At 35.9% G+C, this 16,381-nt stretch overlaps 2 protein-coding genes across 3 annotated transcripts in view; both read right to left on the minus strand.

Annotated features, from left to right (window-relative positions):
• Positions 1-2,240, minus strand: part of vps50 (VPS50 EARP/GARPII complex subunit) — a 148,711-nt gene extending 146,471 nt beyond the window's left edge. The window contains exons 1-2 of one of the 2 annotated variants that reach the window (XM_077195999.1): positions 2,085-2,240; positions 506-574 (exon numbers count right to left, since the gene is read on the minus strand). In XM_077195999.1, the coding sequence (XP_077052114.1) occupies positions 506-574; positions 2,085-2,117 (102 nt within the window). In that variant the 5' untranslated portion in view covers positions 2,118-2,240. The remainder of the gene's footprint in view (positions 1-505; positions 575-2,084) is intronic. The other variant, XM_077195998.1, reaches the window with a different exon arrangement.
• A 2,174-nt stretch (positions 2,241-4,414) lies between these two features.
• Positions 4,415-16,381, minus strand: hepacam2 (HEPACAM family member 2). Its single transcript, XM_077195995.1, has 9 exons — positions 16,044-16,381; positions 11,217-11,564; positions 10,418-10,702; positions 7,984-8,280; positions 6,413-6,538; positions 5,779-5,800; positions 5,649-5,683; positions 5,131-5,204; positions 4,415-5,051 (listed from the first exon to the last, which is right to left on the minus strand). The coding sequence occupies exons 1-9, from the start codon at positions 16,201-16,203 to the stop codon at positions 4,941-4,943; spliced, it is 1,458 nt and encodes a 485-aa protein (XP_077052110.1). The 5' UTR covers positions 16,204-16,381; the 3' UTR covers positions 4,415-4,940.

Genomic DNA, 16,381 nt, shown 5'->3' on the forward strand with positions numbered 1-16,381 from the left:
CAATTTATTTTGTGCAGCTCTACTCTCTACTTTATTTGTAAATATTACCGAAACATGGAAGAAGTTACATGTGAATAAAAAGGCATGTCTGGTTGTCTGTTTTATAGATGAAAAGTCATAAGGTACATTTATTTAAATAGACTTTTTTTAAAACACATTATGATTAATAATACGCAGGAGAATAAAACTCAGGTTATGCTGTGCATATTTTCCACTCACAGCCATCTGAGTACAGGAAAATCACTAGACTATGAAGCGGCCTGCAGCGCGCAGGACAGAATTCACTGAAGTTATCAGATATGCTCTTGAGAAGAGCATTTTAATCCATACATAGACTAGGCTATATTATACAAAGATTGGTTCATCTAGTCGGCAAATACATTTTTCAGCACTCATTTGACAAGATGGGCTGCTTTGTTCGTTTTTTTGACTGAACAAAATCTGTTCACAAACGTCACGCTTAATGGAGAAACAGCGCAGGTTTGTTTTGAGAACATGAACTGACCTTGCTGGGGCTCCTGAAGCACTCCACAGGACTCATGTCAACCACACTCTCCTGGGGACTTTTCAGACCCTGGCAAAGAAAATCAACAGGAAACTATAAATATTAGGCATTAATTTATGGGGGGGTTAGATGCTGCAGACCCGTATTGTAGCGATTACAATAAATAAAATGAGCAATAATCCACCTGACAATGTTGGGACCAAACTGCACAAAGACAGAAAAAAATGTTTAACGACACATAGGGTACAACGGGGCTAAAGGCGCACCAGGGTAAAAGGCGCATTTGACTTTATTCTCTTTTAAACCACTAGATGGCACAAAAATTCAGCTCAGGCCTTTTTTAACAACCGGCTCATGGAAATTTGTCTGATCCTTGACGCGATCCCAGACAGCTACGCAAAGTTGATTCTGCGCTAATATTTAATGCTTTTTAAAATGTTGTAGATTTATGTAGCAAATGAGAATCGATAAAATGATAGACTATATTTTGGTACAAATGTCTTGTTAATGATTTTTTGTTTTGTTCAAGGTAAATAAAGCAACAGTATTTCAATAACGGAAGAATATGTAAAAGTATGGTATTTGGGGTAAAATCACAATAATTAACATGACGAGAAATCGCTAGCTGACTTTTTCAATTGTTGGCATGACATGGTTAGATTCAGATGGTAAATAGCATACATCAAATTGGGTGTCTACCTTAAAGATAATCACCATATTTATAATGAAACCATCAAATTTAAAAATAAGATATTAATCATATAATATTATAAAATGGCATATGTATTTGTCACAAGGGTAAACCTTTATTAAATTAATATGGGGTCTCATTCGATCCTTTCAGAATCTTTAGTTTTTTTCTAATTTTGTTTCTGTATTTTTTTAAATGAACACTTTAATGACAGTATATTTGATGAACAAAAATGTATTATTTTATTTATCAAAATAATCCAAAAATAGTACAGACGTTGCTAAAGTGGTTGTTTTGAACAAGTATTAATTTAGACATTGTTAAAAGCATATTATTTTAGCTAAAGAATTTGTATCAATTCAATACTACCCATGTGTGGAATAAAAGGCTCACTTTGCCACCTCATACATTTATAAGATAAAACAAGAATATGATTTATTTCCACACAAAATCTGTTGCGCCATTATTTTCAATAAAAACATTTTTTTGTCTGCAATCATACACTATGGGAGTAGTGTAAAGCACATTTTTCTTAAGGTGTGTGTTTAACCCCTTTGTACCCTACGTTTGTAGTCTAAACGTATATGACATGTCAAAAAAAGGAAGATTCTTTATTGATTTGATTCTTTTAAACTCAATAAAGTAGCCTACATCTCAGCAGCATCTTAAGCTACTGTACAATAGCTCACATTACCTTTTTATAGTGATCTTTCAGTTATTTTCGTTAATGATTGGATGCGTTATGATACTATGAGGAAATGTGCAGATCTATAAACTGTACGCTGTTTTACTGTTAATTTGTATTTAGCTAGCAGGCTAGCTTATTAAACTGCTTCCGGAATAGTCAATGAAAAGAAGCAGACTGATGTAAGAGGAGAAATAACACACCTGACGGGACATCAGTGACTTGATCTTCTGCATCGTATAGTTAAAGACAGCACTAAAACACAATGTATCCTTTGGTGTTTTTCTCAAACGGCGATTCAGTTCCTACAGTGCTACACAGGTGCCATGTTTCACTGTTAGGATCACGTGACAGGTGGCAGTGCAGCATGGGATATGTAGTTCCTCGGAGTAGAAGAAAATAATTTAAAATAAGGCAGAAATAGCTGCGAGCACAGAAGCCCATTTACGAAATTCACAATTTTTGCATAAAAAGTTATAATTACGACAAAAAGTCAAAATTATGACATAAATATAAATAATTATTACATCATTTAGAGTGATAAATGTTTTTTATCAAAACGACAATGTTTTGTCATAGCCTAACTACAACTGCATATTTTTTTGTCATAATTTGGACTTTTGTCTAATAATTATGACTTTTTATCTCATAATTCCAACTTCTTATGCCACAATTGTGACTTTTTATGTCATGGTTATGTTGTTTTTTTTCCGTATTAGAAATGGGCTTTCATATTTCTGCACACAAAACGATTCTTCTCATGCTTATTTGTTTAATCAATTTTACATTTAAAGCAAACCTAAAAAAAAAAAAGTTGACATGCCTCTGAGAAAGCAATTAGGCCTGTATTTATATAGGCCTCCTGCTTTGAAGCCATCATTTGAAATTTCCATATTTTGCATCACCACATTTTGAGAGATAAATAGGAAAGCCGAAGTCAGAGTCTCCTGACTTTTCTTTAACCATTTATAGACCGTCGGCTACACTAAAATGCTTATTTTTGTTATAACCTAGTACTAGAAAACTGGCTGCATTGTGTTGCACTTCAGTACCAACAGACACATAAAATGAATTCTTGGAAAAAGCGACAATACCTATTTGTTTACCTCTCACGGCTCAGAGATTAGTTTACAGCAAATATATGAGCTACCTGCCATAAATATTCTATAGCGTGGGTGTTTGAGACGAGTTTCTCTAACTGGCTGTTTGTGCTGATATGAGCACACATAAGAGAGCAGTGTTTTCCGTCAATAAAGTGCGGATGATTTCCCAGTCAAATGAGGGAGTGGCACCTCCTCCTCCTCCCCCAGGCTGAGAGCTGTTGGTATAATACTCCTGCTCTTCCCGAGAAACAGAGGGAAATAAATACGTAGTCATATTATAAATCCTCCTTTTATGAAACACTGCCTGTTTGTTCAGCCGATGCTTATCAGACAATCTCTCTGGGGTAGAAGAATACCCATCAGTGTTGAAAGGGTTAGTTCACAAAAATGAAAATTATCCCATATTCCTTCAAGCCATCCTAGGTGTACCTGACTGACTGCTTTCAGCCAAACACAATCTGAGATATATAAAAACCTATCCTGGCTCTTACAAGCTTTATCATGCGTCGGGTCAGAGGTCACTCTTCCACCCGAACTAGACTCGCATACGGCCGTTACCTGAAGCCGGTGATTATATTTTATAAAGTTATAAATATGAATATTTTCTTACAAAAATGCACCGCTTTGCATCAGAAGTCCTTTATTAACCCACTGGAGCCGTATGGTTTATTTTTATGATGAAAGGATGCGCTTTTTGGGGCTTCAAAATCTAAAGTACCATTCACTCCCATTATAAAGCATGGAAGAGCCCGTATATTTTTTTAAGATAACTCTGCTTGTGTTTGGCTGAAAGAAAAAACTCATACACACCTAGGATGGCTTGAGGGAGAGTGAATTATGGGATACATTTTATTTTTGGGTGAACGATCCCTTTAATGTAATTTATCAGCAAAATATGTGCACAGGAAGACTCACTGTCGAATGATCTTTTTCAAATTTCAATTGATGCACAAATACGCAAAAAGAGACTAAAAAATCTTGAGCTTAAAATATTTTTTTTAAGACATTATCTCTATAATTTTGCAGAGTTACTTAAAAGTAATGCTTTACAATATTGTGTTACTCCCTAAAAAGTAACTTATTGCATTACTCAGTTACTTTATGGTAAGTAATGCATTACATTACTTTTGCATTATTTTTTCTCATTTGGGCAATAACCATTATGTTTACACAGCGCACACAACACCTCTGCACTTACTCCTGATTTCTCTCAACAGAAACATGAGAGGTGTCAGTCAATAAATGGGAGAACAAAGTAACTTGCAAGAAGAAAGTAACTTTGATATTTCTTGTACATTTAAATGTAATGTGTTAATTTACTAGATACTTGAAATAAGGAATCTGATTACGTAACTCACGTTACTTAATGAGTTATCCCCTATATCTTATTATATCTTATATTTAATAAAAAAGAAAAGAATGTAAATATATATTTTTAAAAACCTTTATTTTCAAATTGCGAATGGATGCATCGGTTTAAAATGTGAACAGGTGCAACACAGAAAACAAAACAGACAGAAGATGACACGAAAACATGAAATGTGGCGTCTCTAAAATGTAATGAGCAATATCACAGAATACACTGCAGTGTGCAAAAAATACAGTTTCAAAGTACAAAATGCATACATATTTACATTTATTATGCAAGAAAAACGATGTAAGATATCAACTGTATTTATACATAAATACTCTTAGCTTTTCATTAAGCATGTTGCTACGGAATAAAATCTCATAGTTCTTTCTTATATATTTTTTAAGACAATAAAAACATAAAAGTGCTCAGCACAAGTTTATGTTTTTCAGATTTTAGGAAGTATAAAAAGTAATATAAAATGAATAACTGTAAAGCAAAAGAAGTGCTTAAATGTGTGACTGAGAAGAAATGGCAAAAAAAAAAAAAAATGAGTAAAATGCATTTCATCTTTACATCTGAGCACTCGTGACTATCCACCTCTCTCATTTCAAAAGACTCAGTGTAGGAGTTTCAGGCACATGTCTGATGACATCATAGATGGTGGTATGCAAATCTCTGACTGAATCGAGCCGTGCCAAAGACCTGCAGGATGCCTTGAAAACAGAGGGAAGAAATAATAAACTGTTCTGGGGCAAAACTGCACATGCAAAATAGCAAAGTGATTATTTCTACCTGTGTTGAATCCATTTTCTCAGGTACAGAGACAAATTCATAGATGCCAAAGTCTTCAGTTGCATCTTCATGACCTGCAAATATTATTCATATTAGTGTATATATAATACAAAGCTAAATTTAGGCAAGTAATATAAATATGTTTACTTGATTCGCCATTAACTTCTATTGAGATCTATATTACGCAATGTTTTAAAAGCTATTTGTTTCTATTAGACAGCATATGAATCGTAGTATCCACCTTTTTAGTTCACTAGCACACTAGTTTACTTTAGACAGTAAGAAGTTAATAATATCCTATTTGTTTTCAAAAGGGAATGACAATGTACGTGGCCAAGTAAAGCAAAACCAGCAAGGTGGAAAAAATGTTTAAAGCGTATGCTGACAGAAACCAAGCAGATAGGATTATAGTTGTAATGTTAATGTGATTGGGGAGTTTGTTTGTACAGAGAGGCAGTGTACACGTCAGTGCTTAACAACACAGGTATGTTATAGTCCGAGGCGTGCAGTAAACGTACCGGAGCGGTGCAGTCCTCTCTGCTCTGTCATGGGCCTGGAGGACAGGATCAATCCATCAATGATGTCACAGATATCAATAAATGTGTCATATTTATCACATGCTTGTATAAATTAGAATTATTTTCTTACCGCTTGTAGATAGTCTTTATCACTGTAGAAAAAGAAGATTCAGTTAAAAATGAATAGTCTCAGTAACTGTGGCCACTTTAAATAAAGCCTAACAAACACTAAATGAATGATTAAAGACCCCTTGAAATCAGTAGATATTCGTTTTCTGTCCTGTGTTGACAAATTTCGGTAACATTAGAATAATGGACCATCATTAATAAGTAACTATATGCAGGAAGTAATGCAGGACTAATGAGTAGTACTACATTACACTACAGTACACTATTAACTAGTATAGAAACAAGCTTAACTAATCAGTAAGTAATGTCACATTTAGTAGATAGTTCCTTATTAGGTAATCAATAATTACTTAATGAGATTAGCCTCATTAATAACTATTAACTAACTGACAAATTATAGAGAACAGTATCATGAGTCTGAGATGTAATCAGTCATCTTTTTTACTCTGAATATAGCCATAAAATGCAGCATCACTAGTTACTCAAGTGTTACTCAGTCACTCTGCAGAAACTACTACTGATCTGGACAATTATTTTAAAGTGAAAAAGATGTTTTTTGAATAACTGACTTTGTTCAAATTACACATTAGTAGGGTGATGCCTGAATATTGTTAAAAAGCAGAATGATGTCATACTTCTTTTTGGATGGCAGCTCTTCCTTAGGAGCACAAACATCATACACACAATGATGACGACTGAGAAGACTGTGATGAAAGTCAATGAAGACAGCGCACTCCCTTCCTGGATATATTTAGCTTTTCCTGGAAACAGTTCGATATATCAGCATTACATTTTATAGTTTGTTATAAATCATATCTGGTGTGTGATCTTCATCTTTAAACAACAAAGAACTTGCATTGCATGTTTGCATTCACAGTATACACTGAAACAAAATTCACGGCCTGTAACGAAGTGAACAATAAGAACAGGTGCTGGCCCCTATTTACTTTCCAGTGGAACAGCAAGACTTAATCACAGGTGGGACAGATTTACTTAGCAACTGGAGAACAAAAAATACCCCAGCTTGCCACGACCATGCAGTGTGACAATGGATGGAACAAAGGAATAACAAACAGGACAGATTAACTGATAACACCAAGGCCAATGACAATTTTTGTAATGTGTGCAAAATACATTATGTATAATTACTATTATTCAATTATTTAAGGCTTCAATAATGTCGGTCTACTTCAGGTTGATCAGGTCAGAAGAATTACTAAAATAATTGAAAGGTTAATTAAAGGTAGGGTAGGCAATTTCGGAACGGCTAGCAATAGTAAGCTAGCTTTGACAAGTAGGTATTGCTGTAGACCAGAGATCTCCAAAAGTGGGCAGAACCTCCACAAGGAGGCAGGGTCTCCACTCGGCTCGGCGATCTCATTGCGTATGATCTTATTAAAGGTGCTATAAGCGATGTCACGTGTTTTTTAGGCCAAAATATTTTTTGTCACATACAACAAACATCTCCTCACTATCCGCTAGCTGCCTGTCCCCTGAACACACTGTAAATAAAAACCGCAGTCTCTGCAGACACCCCAGGCTCCACAAACGGCAACAAAAACAAACTGGGCTAACCCGCACCACGAAACATAACAAACTGTTCCAGCCAATAACCGACAAGTAGGATTTGGGGGTGGGGTTTGGGGGGTTAGTGCGCGGATGAGGAGGAGGGAGGGTCTAGCTAGCCTCCGTTTTGTTTGACAATACTTTGAACGTCAACAAGAAGTGACGTCACCTGACATCGCTTAGAGCACCTTTAACTGTTTATCTCCTGAAGTGCCATTTGCTTTAACACTATTCAGCATTAATCCTGCCCTGCAGTCGATTTCATTGGTTAAGGTTAGGGTGTAGGGTAGGTTTAGGGGTTTGCATTAGTTGTTGTCGGACCGAATGCAGTGATTGGATGAACATTTTTTGGTTCAGAGACTTACACAGAAGATACATATGTCTTCACTTCTATTATTGATTTCTATCAAGATGTGAAGAGTTTCAACCAGAATAACAAAAAAAATTAAAAAAAAAATTGCCTACCTACCTTTAATTTTGACCAATTGAAGTCAAATTAAAGTCAATTGAAATTACAGTAATTATTTTTAAATGTGCATCAATAGGAGTTTTTGGGACTTCAACACAAACACAATAAAGACAGATCAAAAGAACATGAACTAATGTACAGACCCAAAACAGTAGGTGGCAGCAAGTATACCTGTAAATCTGGCCACCACCAGTGTGAACTTGGTCTCGTCCTGCTTCTTCGTCACATTGTTGAATGCTCTACACAAGAACTCTTTACCCTGAGGTAACTCATACGGCTTCACTTCAAACCGTGGTCCAATCATGAGAACCTCTGTGCCGTTCTTTGTTTTAGAGATCCAGGCGCAGGTGTTGGGAGGGTTCGAGTCCGCATAACACTCAAAAAACACCATTTCCCCAGGGTTCACTGTGAACACGCCTTCAGTTTTCAGACATTGGTCAGAGATTACTGCCAGGTTATAAGGTCCATCTGAAAAATTTGGTAAAGTTGCAAAAACGTTATTAGTGGTTTGTTTTTCAACGCCTGCGTTTTTGATTATTTTCACAAAATGATCATGGCTCCCAGAATATTTTGTAGTATGAATATCTGAAGATGCAATATATTTTAAACAACTTTTAAACAACAACAAAAAAAACTTTTATTCTAGCTCCATGTATTCTTTTTTTTAATCAACACTTGAGGGTGAATCCCAATTCTCTGTCTTCCCCCTTCCCCTTAGTTTTGCCCGTTCACGTGAGAGTAAGGGCTATCCCAATTCTCGTTTAGATCGAGGTGTACCCCTTGGTTTCAAGTAAGCTCACGAAAATGCTTGGTTTTAAAGGGGTGGTTCAGGATTTTGGACATCGGACCTCATTTCCAAGTTAGCCTGGGTGTTATTTATCAGTGGAGATATTTTTCAAAAATTTTCATCCAGTCCTTCCAGTTTCATAGTTTGCCGGTGCTATGCTAGCGCGAGGCAACGGTTTCTGCTAGCCTGCCATTAAAAACAGTTTTACCCATTCCACCACAGTACACCAAAAGCAGATAAATTATAACGCCAGACTATCGATGTAAATGTATGTTGAGAGAATAATGTTAGAAATCAAACTACCCTTGCATCTCAATGATCGCATTACATTTACAGGAACTAGTTTCTCAGGAGCGGCGGAACTTTACTTTGCTCCGGTTAGTAGCACTGCGCCGAAAAGAAAACACAGAACAGAAGCGCACTACAGTCGGGACGTCTAGCTAGCTAGTAGTAGCCTTGAACAACGATATTGAAACATTCGATTGTAAAAGAAGAAATCGGCAACATGGTGATATATTCTGCTTCTGTAGTGATGAGTGTCAGCGGCAGGAAAATACACTTGCATGATTGTCATGTGGACCGGCTCTCTCGGTTGCCTAGGTAACTTAATATCACTCCGCCACTGCTGTAGACTGTGTTAATAAATACAGGGAACAAAGTATAGCTATTGCAATGCGATGAAAGGGTAGTTTGATTTCTAACATTATTCTCTCAACAGACATTTACATCGATAGTCTGGCGTTGTAATTTATTTGCTTTTGTACTGTGGAGTGGGTAAAACTGTTTTTAATGGCAGGCTAGCAGATACCGTTGACTCGCGCTAGCCTAGCACCGGTGAACTATGCAACTGGAAGGATTGAATGAAAATTTTTGAAAACTGTCTCCACTGATAAATAACACCCAGGCTAACTTGGAAAGGAGGTCCAATGTCCAAAATCCTGAACCACCCCTTTAAGGGGTATCTACCACTTCCCCTTAGGCCTACCTCTCGATCAAAACGAGAATTGGGATAGCCCTTACTCTCATGTGAACGTGCAAAACTAAGGGGAACTGAGTAAGACAGAGAATTGGGATTCACCCTGAATGTGGGTAAGTTTCTTTTTTTTTCTCAAAGACTACAACGTGCAAAAGCAATTCTTTTATCCCTTGTTGTGCTTCTTGTTTCGATCCATACATTCAGTACTCTTTCATAAAATGCATTATAGCGCCCCCTACTGTATAAAAGAGAAAACCCGAAAAAGCCAGTAAATTCTGTCAATGGCAGGGAAGCGTTGTCTCATAAATGACGGAACATTGTGTCAATGCCGGGGAAAGAGTTAATTACTATAAATAGTTCATAGTATTTCTTTATTCTGTGAGTATTGTACAACAACACGAAGGTTAAGGAAAAAACTGAGTGATTTTTCAGCTGGTCATGTGATTTCAAAATGGCAGCCCCCATGAGGGGACCCTCTGCATGTAAAATAAATCAGTTTTTATTAGGCTACTGAAATTAGTCTTCATCTCATGTGAGTGTACGTGATTGTAAACATATTTTTTTTTAAATTCTAATGATTTCTTTAGTGGTAAAACTTTTTAATGAGGAAAAAACTTTGCTTTGCACCTTTAATACCTTGACCCACTTTCATCTACCTTTGCTTTAATATAAAAAGGCGTGTCAGGACAGATCATGTCTAACGTTTGCCTTACAATGCAAACAGCAGTTAATTCTCAGGCTGCAGGAGGAACCTGCTGGACAGTGTGCAATAACGATGCAATGATTTACACATGGATGATAACAGATGATAAATGAGACAGAACAGAATGACAGATACTCACAGAACACACTGAGGTCAGCCTGTTTGCTTGTCTCTCTGCTAATGTGGTTTTTCGCCACACAAACGTATTGACCGATGTCTTCTTTCTTGACAGGGTTTATTACAAGCGTCCGATGATCTTGTGAGAATGTATGCCGGTCACTTGGACCAACAAAAATGTTGTTCTTTAGCCATTTGAACTGAACATTTGTCCCGTGTTCAACTGAGCAAGTCAGTGTCACATTGTCCCTGTCTTCCACAATTTCTGATTCTGGGGTCTTACTAATTACGGGGACGGACACAGGCACTGGAAGCAGATAAGACATAGAACTGAGTCCTTACAAGAAAAGAGATTCTCTGAAATATGTCTGTATGTGGCAGCCCATTTCCATCTCAGAGAAAAAAACAGTAATCTCATAAACATGACTTTTTAAGTCTTTAAACTTATAAAATCATAATTTTGATTTAGTTTGTAAATTTTGACTTTTTAAGCCATAATATCGATTTGTCATAATTGTTACATTTTAAATTATAATTACAACTTTCTAAGTCGTGATTTCAATGTAGTAGCTCATAATTATGTTTTTTAAAGTCATAATTCAAAAATTTTAAGTTATTATTCCTACTTTTAAGTCAATTTCAATTTATTATGTAATAATTTAGACTTTTAAGTCATAATTTCAACAATTTAAATTGACTGTCATAATTTCATTTTCAAAACATTTTATGCCATAATTATGACTTACCAGAGCATGATTTGTTTATTATCTGGCAGAAATGGGCTTCCATAGAAAACCCAAAAAACACTCAAAGGCTCTTACCGCTGACTGTGACCTTTACTGTTTTAGTGACAGCCACTGGACTGGACCTTTTCGGGAAGATGATGTTGATCTGCAGTTCATATTCCCCCTGTGTGTCCTCATCCAGATGCTCAAAATATAGTGAGACATCCGGCAAATTGAGCACCGTATTGTTTTTTAGGCGCAGATTTGGGATGGCATTGGTCTCTGTGAAAGTGACCAGATGAGTGTAATTGGGCTTAGTTTTATACCAGGCCCCCTGGAACTTTACATTCTGAACATCAAAATGAGTCTCAACTCTGAGGAGCATAGAGTCGCCCAGTTTCCCATGCTGCGTGGGCGCCAGTGAAATGTATTCAGAGTCTGTACCTGTTTAAAAGAGAGTGTAAAATGGTGTTTAATGACTTGTTCTGTCAAAAAATATACACAATTCATTTTATGTAATGTCATTAGAGTTGTTCAGTCATGAAGTCAATTTGGAGGCTAAGTCAACATGGATTCCCTTTAAATGTTTTTTTTTTTTTTCAGAAAAACAGTTTTAGACTTATGATTAAAATAAGGTCTACAGAGGTGGACGGTAACAAAGTACATTTACTATTGAGTACTCTTTAAGTACACAGATTGACGTCAGAACCCTACGTGGGATTGACGTAAACATCCTATGTCGAACAAACGTTAGATTTTGGTTGGAGAGGAAAGTCGGGTTGACGTCAGAACCCGAATGATGTTGGTTTTGTTGATGTTGATGTTTTCAACGCTGGGTTTGGTCTTCTAAATGCGAATTGTGTCATTGTTTTGTAGCACACTAGCTTATAGATAACAGTAAGGCTAACATATTCATACTAAAAGCCAAAAAACTTTAAATGGGGCACTATTTGAGGGAACAGCCATTTGGGTGTCCGAAACCGTGGACATTATTGAGTGCACTTTGTTCAATCTCACATTCAATCTACTGGAACTGTGTTCTAGAAATAAATTTGATGTTGATATGAGGGTAGGTAGGAAGGCATAGATTTAGAGGCATAAGGTACTGTAAGTATTACATGCAACAATGCAACAATAATAAAACAATGCATTGACGTTTACTTTTTACTTTTGATACTTAAAGGATAGTTCACCCAAAAATGAAAATTCTGTCAGTATTTACTCACCCTCATGTTGTTCCAACCCCGTGAGACCTTCGTTCATCTTCGGAAGACAAATTATGATATTTTTGATAAAATCTGAGAGCTGGATCAACTCCTCCATAGGCTTCTTCAGGGATTGAACTTGCTAGCCTCGAAAAGTCATTAAAGACATAGTTAAAATAGTCCAAGTGACTACAGTGGCTCAATCTTAAGTTTATCAAGTGACGAGAATACTTTTTGTGCGCAAAAACAAACAAAAATAACGACTTTATTTCAACTATTCATTTCCTTCTCTTTGGGCCTCTAGTCAGTTAACTTAGTGTAATAGCGTAGAGCTACGTCACACGTAGGCTCACTATTGGCCGACGCTGGTCATGTGGGTGATGCGTGTGACGTACAACAACAGAAGCGTACACTGTTAAACTAGTGAACTGACTCGAGGCCCACAGAGAAGGAAATTAATAGTTTAAAAAGTCGTTATTTTTGTTTGTTTTTGCGCACCAAAAGTATTCTCGTCGCTTGATAAACTTAAGATTGAGCCACTGTAGTCACTTGGACTATTTTAACGATGTCTTTAATAACTTTTCGAGGCCGGCAAGTTTCAAGAAGCCTATGGACTAGTATGGAGGAGTGATCCAGCTCTCAGATTTCATCAACAATATCTTAATTCGTGTTCCGAAGATGAACGAAGGTCTTAAAAGGCTGGAACAACATGAGGGTGAGTAAATACTGACAGAATTTTCATTTTTGGGTGAACTATCCCTTTAAGTACTTTTAAAAACAAGTACTTTTGTACTTTTACTTCAGTAAAAACTTTACAACTTTTACTTGTAATGGAATAATATCTGACCAGTATCTTTACTTTCACTCAAGTAAGTAAGTTGTGTACTTTGTCCACCTCTGAAAGTCTATGAAACTTAAAGAGAATTTCATAATTTGTTCTACAGCATTAATTAAACAGTCATAGCTAAAATGTGAAGTCTGAAAGTACTGTATGTTCAAATGCCTTTCTGTAGCAAATTAACATCTTGCATTTCTCAGATTTTAGGACTAAAAAGCTAAACATTTTAGCTTTTTTTTTTTTTAGCTGATTTTTCTTTTTTAGTGGTGCCATTTTTGTGAGTAAAAAAGGAAATTTTAACAAAGTAAATCACACCCCTTGTGGGAAAAAAAGTACACTTTAACGTACTTTTAAAAATGTACTTATTAAGGAAACATACTTTAAAAGAATATTCTTAAGTGCAAACTGAATGTTATGCTTTTTTGTAACACTTAATTGCATGCATTAAATTAAAATGTATTATAGTTAACATTTAAATTAAATACAATTAGTTGAACTTAAGAGAGTTTTTGACCCACTTAAGTACATCTTTATATGCAATTTCAAAGGTTCTTCAATTGTCTTAGAAATAGAAGCATGGCAAAAGATTATTGAAGCATAATGATTTCAAATGTACTTTAAACTAATAATATTATCTGCACAGGTTCTGCTTTTATTATTTAAAGTACACCACAAATGCACATTCAATATAATTAAGGACACTACTTTTTCACAAGGGACTACACACACTGAACTTGAAACCCTGCAATGTTTCTCATTAACAGTGACATCGAAAGTGAAAATCCGTTGCAAATCCGAGCAGTTTTCCTTCTCCTTCTGTTCAATTGAGCACTTCAAGTAACTATACAATAAGAAGTGTGCGGAATAAGACATAACCTACCCTCACATAATCTGCAATTCCAGCACGACAGTGGATTTATCCATCATTAATTAGTTCATACACACCGATCTGCCTTTGCCCTCTCCGCTTGATCAAGCCTGCATGAGCAAATATTGACCAGCTTCTCAGAATGATAGTGATCAAACATCAAGTCCTCTCTAATTTGTCTGAACTGGTCGGTGAGCAAACACTCAGTGAGGAACAGCTATCACACGTTACATGAAGTCATAGAGACCTCCGTATCACTGATCGCAAAAGTAATGCTCCAATAATGCTGTAAAGAGAGTGCATTGAACTCTAAACTGACATATCTCATTTACTTAAGGATAAGATTGCTTTAGCATGGACACAGTGATGGTAGACTGCTTTAACTGACAGCTGTTGATCTGCATGAGGTTGCTAGGCAAGGCCGTGTGGCAGCAGGCAGGTAGACAGTTTCACTCCTCCCTCGCTCTATCGCTCTCAGACCCCTTCACTACCTAGACACGGCCATCTCCACCCCCTACTCGCTTTATCGGCCAGCTGACAGACAATGTTGTGCATTACAATAGACAACTGTGTGGCTCGTGTTGTGCACTAAATAATAAATAAAGACACCCCTATTGCACGCACAGAGAACCAGAGGGCAGGTTCAGTGGAAGTGAAAGTGTGCATGAGTTTACACCACACTTATCGCTCATAGTGTGCATGGCCTGTTCTGGTCTTATTGTCTCCAAACAAGGATTATTTCGGAGATAGCAACAGCGCACTTAGACCACCACAACTAAAAGCATTAGGTATTGAGCTACAAGCAAACCATCAACTCCCAAAACACAAACAAACACTGCTATTTGCTCTTCACATCCCATGACGGTCCAGTACAGACTTTTGCGCTGTAACCAAAATGCACATACAAATGTGTGGACTGGAAAATGAACAAAAGCATGACTGAATAATCCACTATGCCTTGGATGTTTGTGCATGTGTATTTTTAAAGCATCATGTGAGACAAAAATCAAAATGTAGGAAGCATCTGTCACAAGAGTATGAGTAAGAGTATATATATATATATATATATATATATATATATATATATATATATATATATATATATATGTAGAGACACACACACTGTATTTTCATATATATTTATACTTAAGGAAGAAGGTAGATGGATACCTTTTATGATTATTTATTATGATGATGACTGTTGACTTTCAGCAACATCCTTCATAAGATTATGTCAGGTAAATTAAAAAAAGATATATTATACAGTATATATACAGTATATATATATATATATATATATATATATATATATATATACTATATTTTTATCTTGAAATATAATATTACATATATGTAATTGCAATCTGTAAAAGAATATTGGGAATATATTTTAAAAAATTACAATTTATATAAAATTAAATAAATACAAAATTCACATATATATATTTTTATTTTTTTTATTTTGTGAATTAATTTAAATGGATTTATGAAAACAGTGATGTTTGACAACAGTAATACATAGCACAAATATTAACATTATGACAATTTGTGCTTATGTTAATGTTATGTTAAATTGTTCAAAAGTTAATTTAGCACACAATAATAAAACTATAATCCCACCACATTTAAAAACATTGAACATGAAATCATATAGATTTGTTTATATAAAAAAAGAAGGATGATTTTGCTTAAAGTCAACAGTCATCATCATAATAAATAATAATTAAAGGTATCCATCCATCTTCTTCCTTAAGTATAAATATTAATGTATATGCACATGACTTTGAATGACATTTTAATTAAAATAAACATTTATTCTACTGCGATTCTACTACATTTCAAAAAATGTACATGTATTTAATTAGATGATGTCCCGAAGAACTGGCTTTCTCTTAATGGCTCAACCTCAAATTTTTGGCCAAAAATTACCGTAAGATTGTTTTTACTGAAAGTTTTGGTGTGTGACATCAGTGCTGCCATAGTCATTCAAACATCAATAAAAATCATCTTACCAGGAACGAAGAGAAATAAGATGCACATCAGAAGAAACATGGAGCCTCCAACACATTCCATCTCTGCTATATCTCCAGAAGCTGTGTGACAAGAAAAGGGAACTGATGACAGTATTTGCCAGGGAAATGAGAGAATCTCGAGGCCCCGCCCACGTGCCATTTGGACACATACACCTGGACGAGCTTCCAAAACACTGCTGTCACCCTGAGGGCCAGAGACAGTCTCACCGATACACACTCACTGCAGATGTACACAGATTAAACACACAGCGTCAGATGATCACAGAAGGTAAGTTCTCTTAAACAGTTGCATTACACACACATACTGCTACAGGTGT

Source organism: Siphateles boraxobius, unplaced genomic scaffold (genome assembly GCF_051911475.1).
Source record: "Siphateles boraxobius isolate OS27281-9 unplaced genomic scaffold, OSU_SipBor_1 35, whole genome shotgun sequence".
Taxonomy (NCBI): domain Eukaryota; kingdom Metazoa; phylum Chordata; class Actinopteri; order Cypriniformes; family Leuciscidae; genus Siphateles; species Siphateles boraxobius.

Bases quoted from the DNA above. Each gene is read 5' to 3' on its own strand.
- hepacam2 (XM_077195995.1), bottom strand. From the start codon at position 16,203: ATGGCACGTGGGCGGGGCCTCGAGATTCTCTCATTTCCCTGGCAAATA. The intron at 6,539-7,983 runs GTATACTTGCTG...AACTGTTTCCAG, and splicing joins GGTGGTGGCCAGATTTACAG to GAAAAGCTAAATATATCCAG. The intron at 5,801-6,412 runs GTATGACATCAT...CTTTTTCTACAG, and splicing joins GAGCTGCCATCCAAAAAGAA to TGATAAAGACTATCTACAAG.